Here is a 15070-nt window from a genome sequence, read left to right on the forward strand (position 1 = left end):
ACACACTAGGCGATTCGAACGCGCGTCTCCGCGCGTTTCGAACGTCGCGATTAATCGCCCAAAATTAAACATATACTTTTATATAGGCTTATTCACACACGTAAATGAGACACGCGTTCGGTCGCGTTCGTTGGCGTTCGAACGCGCTGAAACGTTCATGTTTAATTTTGAACGTTCGATCGCGATCTTCAGCTAAAATTAAACAATATTTTTCCAATGCATTTCTATTTTTGATAACACACGGGCGATTCGGTCGCCACGATCGACCCGCGTTTATTTACGTTCATTCATAATTAATAGTGCCGTCAACAACGTAGTTTGTAGTAACTGCCGCTCAAATTATAACTAAATTAACTAAATATTATAAATAACATAAATGTTTGACACTGAAGAGTTTATTATTGAAGTGTCGAATGAAGAGGCAATATGGAATATAGGTAAGTAATCATTTATACATCAAATTATTACACAATAACATAATATTATAATTATTATTAAATAAAACATTTACAGAAAGCAAACTTTATCATGATAAAAATGTCAAGCATGTAAGTTGGACAAAAACAATTTTCAAAGACTTTGAAGATTATGAAGAAACCGTCAAAATGAGTAAAAGTGAGCATTTTTTATTTTTTAACTACATTTATATTGTAACGTCACAGCATTTTTTGCACTAATATTATTATAACCACAAACATACCTGTACCCATATTGCCACTAATGAGCGTATCTTATTTATATATTGTATGATTATCGCGCGCTAATGCAGAAATGACCGCAGTATTAGGTAATAATTGTTCCCCGGCCCCCACAAACCCGCAGTGTACGGTGTCCACAAGTCGCCACACACGGCCGCCGTTGCTGTCGGCGCTTTTGTCGCGTCCGGCGGCACCGCACCGGCAGAACAGTTCTGAACACCCCGAAATTATTGTGTCATCCCACGAAACGACTACACTGACCTGCCCCACTCAACACGAAAAGCTCCGCCGCCGGCAACTGGACACCACCGTCGCTGGGTCACCGCTCAACCAAAATCATTTTGTTTTTACCTACGCTTGGCCTGGCCGGTATTTCGTTCAATAATTGCTGTCCACCTGCTTTTCGACAACAATAACTCGACACCCATTTATTGGCAACGACGACGAACAAGTCACGCGACAACCGACTTCAGAAAAAACACTCCAACTGCCGTCACCATTTTCGACTCATGCAATCAACTACCATGATGGGCTAAAGGAACTCACGTGGGCCCGGGCGGCGGCCGACAGCTCCGACCTACAACAACTACCATGCAGTCACCTCATAAAAAAGTCGTAATATGTTTTTATTTCCCCGTTCCCCCTTTACCAGCACGCTTTTCCGGTAACCCTGCGAGGACACACCATGAGTGATATGGTGTGTCGCCTCCTGCGGGCCGGGAAAGCATGCGACGACGTAAATTTGTTCAACGTAAACAAACGCCATGTCCTGGTTTCTCTGCCAATATAATTAAAATTGTTAATATTATTCTGTATTTGCCATGTGCCAAAATTATGTTCTATTTCGCATTTGCCATGCGCCCAATTTATTATATTCATAAAAAAAAAACACATCATATTATAGCTATTATATCTTTCCTCTTATTATTATTTATAAATTGTAATATTAAATATGATCCTGATAATACCAATTTAATATACCCACGTGATTACTCGAACACAACTCTTATTATTTTTTAACATTATTTTCCCCTTTAATTAAATCCTCGGCATTCATTTGCCGTTGCGTGTGCAAAACCTGTGAGCTCCACCGACTTGGCCCTCGGGTCATCACGCGGTGCGGCTCACAGGTCGCGACAAAAGTGTTCCCCTTTTGTCGTGGGTGGTTTACGGAGCCCTAAAAAGCTCCGTATTCTCTCAATATATTAAAATATGATTGTATAACTATAAATCATAAAAAGGCGGGCTAGTGGATGTGGCTCTACTGTACAGTAGATTACAAGAGTGAGTCATTGTAATGGATAGTATTAAATTTGAATTCAATGATATTATATCATTGTATATTTGTACACAAAAAAACGATTCTGAGTGAAGAAAAAAAAATTTTAAAAATTTTAATTTTAATATATCCGTAAAAACTAAAAAGCTTAAAACGAATCAAAATATTTTCAAAATTGTATGGTGTATAGAAAATGAGAATATAAACAGTCAGTGAAATTTTTATTCGTTATTCGTTTTTGAATTATATCAAAATAAGAAAATCATTACATGAGAAATCTAATGAATATCCAATGATGTAAAATTATGAACTTCAAATGCTCAAAAAATTTAATTTTATCGTCTTGTAGATATTATTTTTTTGATTAGGTAAACAAACATAATATGAGGGATCTTGTATTACATTTTCAGATCTTAGATTTAAAAATAAAAATTTGTATGAATTTCTAACCTAAAATAATTTGCAAATGTTCGTAATTTTTACGTATTTTGTCAATATTTTAACTTTAAATGATTATAAAATAAAATTGCGACTACTGATTTTTAACATTTTCCGTCAGCCAAGATGAATATGCCAAGGTAAAAAACCCAACTAATATCATTTTATTGATATTTATAGAAAAAGAACTAAAAAAAGCTGGTAAGTAAGTGGATGTCGCTCTGCTGTACAGTAGTTTACAAGTGGGTTACTGTAATGTATAGTATTAAATTTGAATTCAGTGATATAATATCGTTTTATACGAAAAACGATTCTGATCGGTGACGAGTTTTCAGTCTAAGGTATTTTATAATATATTAATAATATTACTTTAAAAAAAAATGTAGGTACCTACTACCTATAAAATAAATTCCAAACTAATCAAATTAGATTCATTATTTTACTTGGAACCTTGTTTCAAATTTTCAATTCTTAGCTATAAAAGTTGAACATTTTATAAATTTTTAACAACTAAAGAATTTGTAAATTTTCAATTTAACAAATTTTATCAAAATTTGAACTTTAAATGGTTATAAAAAAAAAGTCGTGCCTATGTATTTTTAATATTTTCTACCTGCTATTATATTAACTTATGGGGAACCTTGTATTAAATTTTCAAGTTTTTTGACCCAACGAATAAAATTTTATTGACATTTATCGAATAAAAAAACTAAAAAAGATTGAAAATTTCAAATGTCTATAAATAACTTAAAAGATTTGAAATTTTTTGAAAATGTTTAATGTATAGAAAATCCTTTTATATATTCAGTTAAAATGTAATGTATATACGGTAATTTCTTTTAGAGTTACACCAAAAACCAAAATCAATTTTGCGTAAAAATTCCAGTTTTTTCCTTATTTTTTTTTTTTACTTTTGAAAACTATTGGGACATTTTTACTTTTGACCCTCCAAAGTACCAACTACATTCACTTTCCTATCAGAAAAGATATTGTTGAAGAAATTCAACTTTTAAACATTTTTAATGTTCTAATAGGTGGTGACAGATAAATACTTCAAAATAAAAATGGCTTAACAATAATTAAACATAATATTATACTCATAATATTCATAATTTCGTGTATAAATAATGATGTTTAAAAAATAAATTCTACAATTTAGTTACTTCACTACAATCGTAAAATATTATAAAAAAAAACAATTTAAAAGAATAAATTTATTGGTTATTAATCAATACAAAAATAATTATGAGGATATTTTAGGTATACAATATTTAATATAATATATAATATTTTAGTTACTTATTCATTCCCATTTCCCGCACGCTAATTACCAATCGCCTTGTTTTGCCAACTTAATGCATGAATCGGTTGATTAAAATAGTTGACAAAATAGTCTCTTACGTCTTTTGCAACCGATGTAGAGTTCCCAACCCCTACTTTTTCATTTGCATCTTCCATATCACACGTCTGTGTATCTTCAGGGCAATATCCATCTCTGCGTCGTATGAAATTATGCAAAACACAACAAGCTTTGGTAATGGCAACTCCAAAGTCTGGTTCTACTAATAATGCCGAATGGAAAACCCTCCATTTGTTAGACAAAATACCGAACGTACACTCTATATTCTGTCTCGCCCTTGACAAACGATAATTAAATATACGCCGTTCATTGTTTAGGCTTCTTCCGGGGAAAGGGCGTAAAAGGTTTCTATGAAGAGCAAAAGCTTCGTCGCCTACTATTACGTAGGGTTGAGGAATACCGCCATCATCTTCTGGTAAACACTGAGGTTGGGGAAAATTTACTTTATCATTGTATAATTTTTTTCCAAAAGATGATTTCTTAAAAATGTTGCAATCACTCTCCTTGTCATATGACCCCACATCTATAATCGTGAAGCAATAGTTTGCATCACAGATTGCCATGAGTATTATGGAGAAGAAATTCTTATAGTTGTAATATAAAGTACCACTTTTAGGGGGGCATTCTATTCGAATGTGTTTCTCGTCTACGGCCCCCACACAGTTTGGAAATTGAGTTTGACTATAAAACCCCTCTGCTATGTCTAACCAATCTTGCATTGTTGGCACTATCATTTCTTTAGGCTGGAGAATTGTCCACAATAATTCACATGTCTCACGTACAATTTTTCCAATGGTGGAAACGCCCATTAGGAAATCAAAATGGAGAGCAGAAAAATTAGTTCCAGTTGCCAAATACCTGAATAATAAAATACACATTGCTTTAAAAGTATATTTTAACTAACAGTAGTACAGTTAATTATTATATTGTTATGAAGATGTTTGATTCTTAATGCTCTACACTTATCAAACATTTTTAGTATTTCTTATCATCCGTCACCTGTTTCATGTATAATAGTATAATTATAATAATTATTTACTACGAGTATAATTACATTTGCATACTTTTATTATAGTAGCTATAGGTTAGATATAAATAAATATAAATTTGTATATATTAAATTATTTCAAATCTATGTAAAAAAATTATTACATAAATATATAATTTTATTGTTCAATTGTTATTTATTATTTTTATAGTAGCAGAATTACACAAGAAATGAAATCTTTGAGGGATAGTTACCGTCGTAAATGCATATGCTAATATACTAGAATTTTTAAGACCAACCATGCAAAATCGAACGTAAGTAATATCAGAAAAAATAAATACATTTTTAACTCTAAATCATTTTTAAATTTTAAATTTCATAATTGTTGTCAAAATTTAAAATTCAAACTTTAATTGCTTTTTAAAAAAAATTGTGCGTATGTATTTTTAATATTTTTCAGCTACTGTTGTAACAATAAATTAAGAGTCTTATATTAAATTTTAAGCTTTTTGACCCAAAGAATAATTTTTTATTTAACAAGATATTAAAATTAAATTTATGGTTTTTTTATGATAGTTGATAATAAGTTATGACTATGAGTAATTGAAACAAGATACAAGGGCGCGAGGCGTCATTGGGCACATTTCATTCTAATTGCCTATCTTATACATGTAAAATTTTCTTGTTTCACAAAACGATTTACCAACCTAAACATTTAATTTTTGAAATTTAATTTACGTCTAAATGTGTGGTTTTATGTGCTTAAGACAATACAAGTATCAGAATTTTAATATAACGTTTATTTTTTTTAATATTAAAAGAAATATTTTTGAGTTTTTCTTTTATATTTAAGTCACCATGACGTGACGTTTAAAAATTATAGCACTGTATATTTATATATATTAGTATTAAACACAATACAATTAACTAAATTATGAATTATATTTGTATAGGACTGAAAGTAATGTACAGTCAAACGATGACGAGGTATCTGTGGGTGAAGGTGGGGAGACTGAAGATGTGGATTTAGTTGTTGGGAAAAATATTACTGCAGAAGAGATCATGGACGACTCCGATGCAGAGGAGCCAAAATAGCCAAATAAAAAAATTTAAAAAAATCCAAAGAAGACTGCGACATCAAATTTTGGATCCTCTTTATTAAAAATTTTAGAAAACCGCCAAAAAGTACCAGAAGATCCGGAAATTTTTTTTTTGATGTCATTACTACCTCAAATTAAATTGTTGAACGAAGACCAAAAAAACTCGGCTATACGTTGAATTTCTAAATGCCATACAACGAGTAAAAAACTGTTCTGTAACCCCTACTTATCCTAATAATACACCAAATTATCAACCTTACTTCCCATTCCTCCCTCAGCTTCATTACACCACAAATCATAATCTTCATCTATTTCCCATCAAACACCACTATCATACATGCCACATTTTAATGTTACTCCTCAACAATATGCTTCCCAAAATGTGCCCACAACTATGATAAACAACTCTACTATTAATTCTCCACAAAATGTTAATGATGAATCAAACTATTTTCCACAGTCAACCACTACTGAAATTCATTCTGCTCAAAAACAAAACTATTACCATAATTATTAAAAATAAAGTGTTCCTGTACCTAGTACCTATTTAAGACATAATTTAATAAATTAAAAAATACCAATATCTACATTCTTAATATTTATTTAAAAATTATGTACCTCAGTGTCACGGTCAATCGCTCTTCCGGTGATATTGGCACACGCAAACCAGTATGCTGTTTTGACAGTTTCGGTTCTACCAGAGATATCTTAAATAACAATTTAATTATTATTATATTTTGTTGAGGACGCTACACAGATATTTGTTGTCTCCGTCATTTTACTATATGTTACGCATTTGTATGACGGGGACAACCAATATCTGTGTGGCGTCCTCTTAAATGTAAATATACAATTAACTAAGGAATATTTAGTTTTTAGTAAACACTGTACATCATATATCACATTTAATATCATACTTTAGTATAGGTACTGTATACATTTTGAACAAATATTATACTATTATTATTATCGCCTATTATAGATAGACGAAACACAAGGTATTCAAAAGTATAATAGTACTTATAAAAGTGGTAAGTAATGTTAATAATGAGTATTTGTAACATAATATCATAAAACATTAAATTAATTTAAAAAAAAAAATTATTTTTGCTTTTACTTAATAATGAATTATTTATACTTACCAACTCATCAAACGAGGTTATCGACATACGATAATACTTCATGAACTCTTCTGGATAGCTACGCAGAGTCATAAATGTAACCTGAAACTGGCCATTTTCTGGTCTTTTCAGATTAAATGGATGGACCCAATGTCGTCTTTTAATTTTATTTGATTTCTGTTTTTTACTTTCATGTTCCTCATATAATGCAAACATAACGCATGCAGCTTCTATATCGTCTAACACTTCCATATTAAAAAAAATTCAACGAAAAGTTAAATACGAAATTAACTGCAGTCATACACGGTGAACAGTAACAACAGTACTAACCTAGTCTACAACTAAGTACAAGTAATTGAATGGTTCAAATAACATTTGGCGCGCTTTTTATTTTTGAAAAACGGTCACAAATCATCCAGTGTGAAAGCGCAGCGCGATTTTAAAACGCTGACGAACGCGTCGACACGCTTCTAATGTGTAAGGAACGCGCGTTCGCGTCTAAAGGTGGTTTCACACTATGCGTTTTGGACGCAAGCGAACGCGCGATTTAAAAACGCTCCGTTTTGAACGCATGCGTTTATTAGTTGCACACTAGACGCACGCGACCGGATGATCAGCGTGTATTTACGCGCCAAATTACAAAAATTGTATTGTAAAATATGTGAGGTGATTACAGCTGAGATAAAATATTCTCACTTTTGAGTTTTGACTAGGTACGCAGTACGCATCGTGTTACAATTTATTACAGTTAGAATGGATTCTAATATATTATCAACATTAAAAGATGCTGAAATTGTTGCCATTTTGTATCAATTAAACAAAAAAAAGCTATAACATCAAGGCGTTATTGGGTACATCCTCTTAATATGAAAAGACCTCAAGAAAGTCAGTTTCAGGTTAATTTTTTGACTCTTAGGGCATACCCAGAAGAATTTTTTAAATACTACCGCATGAGAATTACAACATTTGATGAACTGGTAAGCTACTTTTAATTAAATATATGTATGTACAAAACACATTTTTTTTGGGAGTTGATCTAAACAAATATTTACTCTATTTTGATCTAGTAGTATCTATACATTTATCTATAATTATATGAGGTAGGAATAATTATTTTATGTTAAAAAACTGTAATTTTTCAATTAGCTAACACTTATCGGACCATACTTAAAGAAAGAAGACACTATTTTGCGTTCAGCCATTCAACCTGAAGAGAGGCTATCTGTTACACTAAGGTATACACTTTTATTCTAACATATTCTAGTTACAAATATTAATTTTATAAAAATAACAAAAACAAGTCACTTTAATTGTTATATATGTCATATTTTATCATTATATTAATATAAATACATATAAATGTTGGTTACACTCATAGGCTTACAATGGTGGGGGTGACTAAGGGGGCTATAGCCCCCCCCAGAATTCTATTAGGCCCCCTGTGTAAAAATAAACCAGTGTACCACAAGGAAAAAAAAGGCTAAAGCCCCCCATATAAATTCATCACGCTACGCCTATGGTTACACTTCATGATTTATTCATATCAAATAAAAATACATACTTTTATTGTTGTAATGAATGATATATACATTATTAATATAATAGCCAATATGTATAAATTTTACCTTATTTCTTATTTTTATGTGAAACTTGTATTAAATATGTAAATTGCTGTGTTCTGGATTTAACATAATATTTATTAAATTAAATATGAATTTAATCATATAATATTAGGAAATTAATATTATGTACTGTTCTGTAAACTAATTGAAAATAAATAATTATAAAGATTGATAAGATGATGAATGGGAATATTCATAAGAAGATGCATTGTAGTTTTGAGGAGTAACATTTTGATTTTGAGTTATATGGTAATTGTAGGGTTGGAATGAAATATTAGAGGGGTAAGGTCTATGTCTTGGTACTGAAGAATATGGGTGTTCATCAGTATATGATGGTTCCTTTGGAACACCTTTAATTTTTTTGATGGAATTAATAATTTCAGAATACAATTGTAGTTTTTGATTGCTTGTTAGCTCTCTTATTTGAGGTAGTAATGACAAAAAGAAAGATTTATCAGGATCTTCTACTTCAGGAGTTCTGTTTTTCAGAACATCCAGAAGTTTATTTTCAAAATTTGGTTCTTTATTTATTTCCTTGTCAACATTCTTGTAGCATTTTCTTTTGTCAACAAGTGTTTCCTTCAATTGACCTTCACCAAATGTTGAATCAATTGGTTCGATAGCTGCTGCTCTGTCGTCCACTTGATCCATATCATCGTTTTCACCACCTGAATCAGTAGATTCCTCAAAATTACCTTCAGTTCTAAAAATAAAATTAATTAATGGTTTAATTTTGTTTATGCTGGTTTTTATTTCTGAATTACAACATCAGTATAAAATATATAATAAAACATAAAAAAAAAAATTAAATATTAACAAAACTATTCATTACACTTATTCTGCAGTTATTTAAAATCTTACTTTCTATTCTCCATAACAGGTCGTAAAAATTCTAAAATATCTGCATAGATATATTTTTTAAGTTTAGAAGCTGCCTGTCCAGATTTTGGGACACATTTTTTTCTATAACTATATCTTATTGATCTCCATTTCTTTTTCATTTCATCAACTAAAAACCAATATTGAAATATTTTATACAATACTATAATAGCAATGTTTATTTATTATTTTTTATAATATAGTATAAAGTGTAAATATAAATTCTTAAGCATATTATTTGATAATATAGCCAATATAGGTAATACATTTTATTTGTTATAATCTTTTTATAAATTATTATTTTACAATTACTAGTATGTAGTATTGAGTTTATATTAAAACTGTGTAGAGTTGTACAATAATACATAATACACATAAAAAAATTCATTAGTTTTATACCGAAAATAAAATGAACTATGTTCTTATGTATCTAAATATATATTGTATAGATTTTTTTGTATTAAATAATAATAAAATTATGTAGACATTTAACACATCATTAAAAATACAGTTTTATGAATTTAATTAGTGAAACTAAATATCCAAAAAGTTAACAAATTATAGTATTGTCTTGAATTACCAAATGTTGTTTGTTCTAGATATTTAGCAACTGGTGCAAATTTTTCAACCTTACATTTTGAATTTTTAATGGGAATTTCAACTATTTCAAAACTAATAAGAGAGACTTGTGAAGTGTTGTGGACCATATTACAACCAATAGAAATGCCTATACCTACAGAAAATGATTGGTTAAGGTACGTTTTCCCTGCAGCGTCCAAACGCAGCGTCAGACGCATTGTTGGTAGATACATGCATTTTATTTGTGACTGTTTTCCTACATGCGTTTAACGCAGCGCGTCGGTAAATGTCGCAGTGCGTCCGGACGCACTACTAGTCTGGACTAGTACTTCGTTGGAACGTCTTGCGTCAACACACAAAATGTCCAAAAAATTTGTATTTTCCTCAACTGAGGATGAAATTTTAATTGAATTTGTACAACAAAACCGGGAAATTTTTTAAAGTGCTCACCCTAAGCACAAAGATTTGCATCACAAAGAAACTATCTGGAAAACTATTTCAGAAAAAGTCGGTAGAACAGGTATATACAAAAATATAATAGTACTAATAACTAGTAATAACTAATTTAATTAATTAAATATGTATTAACTGGATCACTAAATGGATATTATTTATTGTAATTATTTAGCTTTATTATAAAAATATTTTTAGGCTTTTAAATTATGAAAGTTAAAAATGTAAGGTTTTTTTTTATAGAGGAAGACTGCAAAAAAAGGTGGAGGAATATCAGGGATACGTATATGAAACAGAAAAAAAAATTGTCAACTGGGTCAGCTACATCTGAAAAAGTCAATAGAACACTGTCACATTTATCATTTATGGATTCTGTGGAATACGAAAGAAAGTAATGAAAATATTTAAATTGTATTTAATAAATAAAGTTTAACATACTGAAATTAAAATTTAAAAATTGTAGGACTACATCAAACGTGGAAAAGCAACTTACTGATAATTCTTTTTCCGCAACTGAAGACGGAGGTGATGGTGAAACTCTATTGGACATAGAAAATGACGAAGACACGTCATTAGAATCCGCAAAAATATCTACAGATTTACCATCATCATACGGAAAAAAACGGATAAGGTCCAAAGAAGATAAAATTAGCCAAATCTTAGTAAAAAGATCGAAAGAGAGGGATGCTATATTGTCTAAAATCCAAGCACAAAATGAAATTTTAGTCTCCGGTATCAGTAATCAGCAAGAGGATAGTGTGGATCTGTTTTTCAAAAGTATTTCCACGACTGTAAAAAAGCTACCACGACATGCAATAAATGAAGCAAAAATGCAAATTTTAAGTTTGGTTAACCAATTAGAGGACAAATATTGCAACATTCAAGAACTGCCTCATGTAAATCAATCTCAATATTATGATTATAATTTTCCACTACAACAGAGGTTCATGGGGCCAAGTTCTTCCCCAACTACTTCATCATCATCGCACGGATTTATGCAATATAATTACGAAGAAGATAATACAAATTAATTGTTACTTACATTTTTAAAATATTTTTTCATCATTTTGAAGCTAACCTTTTTATTTTTATTTTAGATATACAATGTATTAGAAAAGTATGCTATTTTGTTAATTTTGTTGAATTTTAATGATTAATAATTTTTAAACTATATAAGTTCGTATTCAGGTATGTTATGAAAGATGATCATATTTTTTTTTTTTTAATAAACCAAAAGATTATTATTATAGAGTATTAATTGTTCCAATGCTATATAAAGAATTATTTAAACCGATTTCATTAAAATATACATTTTAGAAAATATAATTTTAAGATATTTTTAAATTATTATATTTAACACAGAAAAACTAAAAACCTTAACATTTATAAATAGTAAAGACTTTGTTGACTTCCTACGTCCTCTGTGAATTATTTTTGTTTTAATAATAATATTATCCACGAGGTACTAAAATATAATTTCTATACTCATATTATTTATTATTCAGTATTTCCCAAGGAAGCAGTTAAATAATATACAAATAACATATTATATAATATATTACGTATAGATTATAAATATAATATTTAATTAAAAGTACATTTATAGATTTAAATTGTATAGACAATATTATAAAAGGTACTAAATTAAAAACAAAATAAATATCCTAAAAATTGAAAAACTATGTTATTAACTAATAATTATTATTTTAGCTAGTATTATTCATGTTTGCCACGGTACTGCTCCTTCGTTAACGAAGTAATCTTTGAAAATCTCTCTTACTGCAAGTCCTTCTGAACTCAAAAAACCTCTTTCATGTTCCAATGGCAGCATGTTGTTATCAGGGATAGGTTGTTCTGAATCAAATTGATGGTATACTTTTCCATTTTTTTCTAAGTAGGCATCCCGTAACATGTTATGCAAACAACATGCTACAATTATCAAGTCATCGCATGTACTTGGATTGATATTTATTGGTTGATAGAACACTCTAAATATTTGGCTCAACAGACCAAACGCATTTTCTGTTACTCGTCTAGCACGACTGAGACGATAATTAAATATAGTTTTTCCACTATCTCTTCTAGCTGATTTTTGTGAAAATGGTCGTAATATATGTTTATGTAATCTAAATGCTTGATCACCAAGTACTACATGAGGTACTACTGAGTTTGAATTGGGAAGTGCACAATCCTCTGGAAATTTGAAAGTACAATTCAAAATTTGTTGTCCCATATTTGATTTTAAAAAAATTCCACTATCCCCTTCTCTTCCAAACGAGCCGACGTCGATCGCGATAAATTTATAGTTCGCATCGACCATTGCCAACAATACAATGGAAAAATAATCTTTGTAATTAAAATACAAAGAGCCTGAATTATTAGGACATCGGATTCTTACGTGTTTTCCGTCAATCGCAAGTATGCAGTTGGGAAAGTTCCATTTTGTGTAAAATTCATTAGCTTTAACTTTGTAGTCGATAGTAGTTGGATTTGGTAAAAATAATGGCATTAACATTTGTTTTAATGCTGTCAATGTTTCTTTTACTATCACGCTAATATAGCTGTAAGAAATTCGGAAAGCAAACGATAAAGACCGAAAAGATTCACCTGTAGCTAAATATCTGAAATATAAATTTAAAAAAAAATAATAATTTTGGTTAAGTAATACATAATATTATGTGATATAATATATAATATTAATCTATTATAAAATTATCCAGACTGTCAAGAATCACTATTCCTATACAATGATTAATCATTATTAAAGTTTTAAATTATTAATTACAAAATTAATTTTGCATATTTATCTACTAGCTACTTGTATTAATACATTAAAAATTTTTTTTTTTTAAATAGCAGTCAAGTGGATAACGCTCTGCAGTACAGTAGATTTTGACACGTTTCATAAAAATTTGAACTTTAAAAGCATAAAAAAAAATTGTGACTAACGATTTTGATTTTTTTTTAACTAAAATAAGAACAAATTATAAGGAACCTTGTATTTAATTTTCAAGTTTTTTTACCGACATTTCAAAGAAAAATCTTAGAAAAATCTAAAATTTTATAGTTGTCTTTAAATAGCTTAAAAAAAGCCAGAATATTTTGAAAATTAAATCGTGTATAGAATAGATAACGCTAATATAAACATAGTGAAAATTTTAAGTATTTACAGTGATTTGTTTTTGAGTTACAATATAAAAAAATCAATTTTACTGGTTTTACGTAAAAATTCCCATTTTTCATCACTTTCAGTGTTCTTTTTAGACGCTTTTGAAAGCTATAGGAAAATTTTTACTTTTTAAATTCAAACATTATTTCAACAAGTTATAATAGTACCCAAACAAAAATAAACACACATTATAAATCAATAAATTCATTACTCCATCCAGAATCTAAATATATTTAAATACATGCTAAATATTTGTAATTATTTTGAATATTATTTACTAAAATATTTACCTTAAAGTTAATGCTAATTTTTCGTCAGCGGATATTGGTTCAGGTACTCGCATAGTTGGTTCCTTGGATCTTTTTTGACCAATGATAAAATAAAATAAAATTGTTCTTTATTTACACGAAAAAATTCTCGAAATTTAGTATCATTATTAAAAAGATGTCCTTCGATCAATTGTTTATAAAATCCCTCGGTTTTCCTCGTAGATACTATACTGTTGAATGCATTTCTCTGCTCGGGAATCATTCTTAAAAGTAATTCATCTTCAAAATCTTCTTCTTCTCTGAGTATTTCACAAATTATATTATTGTTGTTCAAAATTAATTGTCGGTGCATCGTGATAGAAAGATTTGGAAAATAAATAAAGAAACTTACGTGTGTACTATATCACGGCTGCAAGCACTATGATGGAATTTAAGAGAACACAATTTGATCAAAAAATTATATATTATTGCGTCGAGACGCATGCAGAAAAGACGGGCGCGCGTTGCGTCTAAACGCTGCGTGTAGGAGTCTCGTTTTTCTGCGTTTGGACGCTGCGTCTAGACGCTGCAGGGAAAACGTACCTTTAGATATGGCAAAAGGTTTTTTTGAAAAAACTCAATTTCCAAACACAGTTGCTGCAGTCGATGGTAAACACATACGGTTGCAATGTCCTAAAAAAACTGGAAGTCTTTATTATAACTACAAACACTTCTTTTCATTAATTCTGCTTGGATTGTGTGATGCAAACTATTGCTTCAGAATTATTGATGTGGGATCGTATGGCAAAGAGAGTGACTGTAATATATTCAAACAGTCACGGTTCGGGAAAAATCTTTATGCTGACAAAGTTAACTTCCCCCCGATGCTCCTTTGCCTGGTGATGAAGATGGTGTGCCTCAACCATTTATTGTGGTCGGTGACGAGGCTTTTGCTTTAAATAAACATTTGTTGAGACCATTTCCAGGGAAAAGCTTGACCAATGAGAGGAGGATTTTTAATTATCGACTGTCCAGGGCTAGACGTTACATTGAATGTACATTTGGGATTCTTTCAAACAAATGGAGAGTATTCCATACACCAATTTTGACTTCTCCAGATTTTGCAGTTCAAATTA

General features: G+C 29.9%; 2 protein-coding genes and 3 pseudogenes across 2 annotated transcripts; 3 read left to right on the plus strand and 2 right to left on the minus strand.

Annotated features, from left to right (window-relative positions):
* Positions 1-5063: 5063 nt before the first annotated feature.
* LOC149059605 (uncharacterized) lies at positions 5064-6380 on the plus strand (annotated as a pseudogene).
* Positions 6381-6462: 82 nt separating this feature from the next.
* LOC149059606 (uncharacterized) lies at positions 6463-7236 on the minus strand. Its single transcript, XM_089225111.1, has 2 exons — positions 7006-7236; positions 6463-6570 (listed from the first exon to the last, which is right to left on the minus strand). Exons 1-2 carry the CDS (start codon positions 7234-7236, stop codon positions 6463-6465), a joined length of 339 nt encoding a protein of 112 aa, XP_089081237.1.
* Positions 7237-7737: 501 nt separating this feature from the next.
* LOC149059607 (uncharacterized) lies at positions 7738-8238 on the plus strand (annotated as a pseudogene).
* Positions 8239-8765: 527 nt separating this feature from the next.
* On the minus strand, positions 8766-9718 carry LOC149059608 (uncharacterized; annotated as a pseudogene).
* Positions 9719-10459: 741 nt separating this feature from the next.
* Positions 10460-11548, plus strand: LOC149059609 (uncharacterized). Its single transcript, XM_089225120.1, has 3 exons — positions 10460-10584; positions 10761-10908; positions 10981-11548. Exons 2-3 carry the CDS (start codon positions 10805-10807, stop codon positions 11546-11548), a joined length of 672 nt encoding a protein of 223 aa, XP_089081246.1. The 5' UTR covers positions 10460-10584; positions 10761-10804.
* Positions 11549-15070: the final 3522 nt, after the last annotated feature.

This window comes from Diuraphis noxia, unplaced genomic scaffold (assembly GCF_037042655.1).
Source record: "Diuraphis noxia isolate RWA-SAM2 unplaced genomic scaffold, SU_Dnox_SAM2 contig0001, whole genome shotgun sequence".
Taxonomy (NCBI): Eukaryota; Metazoa; Arthropoda; class Insecta; order Hemiptera; family Aphididae; genus Diuraphis; species Diuraphis noxia.

Excerpts from the sequence above, each read along its gene's own strand:
- LOC149059606 (XM_089225111.1), bottom strand. The coding sequence starts at position 7,236 with ATGGAAGTGTTAGACGATATAGAAGCTGCATGCGTTATGTTTGCATTA. Across the intron at positions 6,571-7,005 it reads TAACCTCGTTTGATGAGTTG|ATATCTCTGGTAGAACCGAA; the intron begins GTAAGTATAAAT and ends TTGTTATTTAAG.
- LOC149059609 (XM_089225120.1), top strand. The coding sequence starts at position 10,805 with ATGAAACAGAAAAAAAAATTGTCAACTGGGTCAGCTACATCTGAAAAA. Across the intron at positions 10,909-10,980 it reads TCTGTGGAATACGAAAGAAA|GACTACATCAAACGTGGAAA; the intron begins GTAATGAAAATA and ends TAAAAATTGTAG.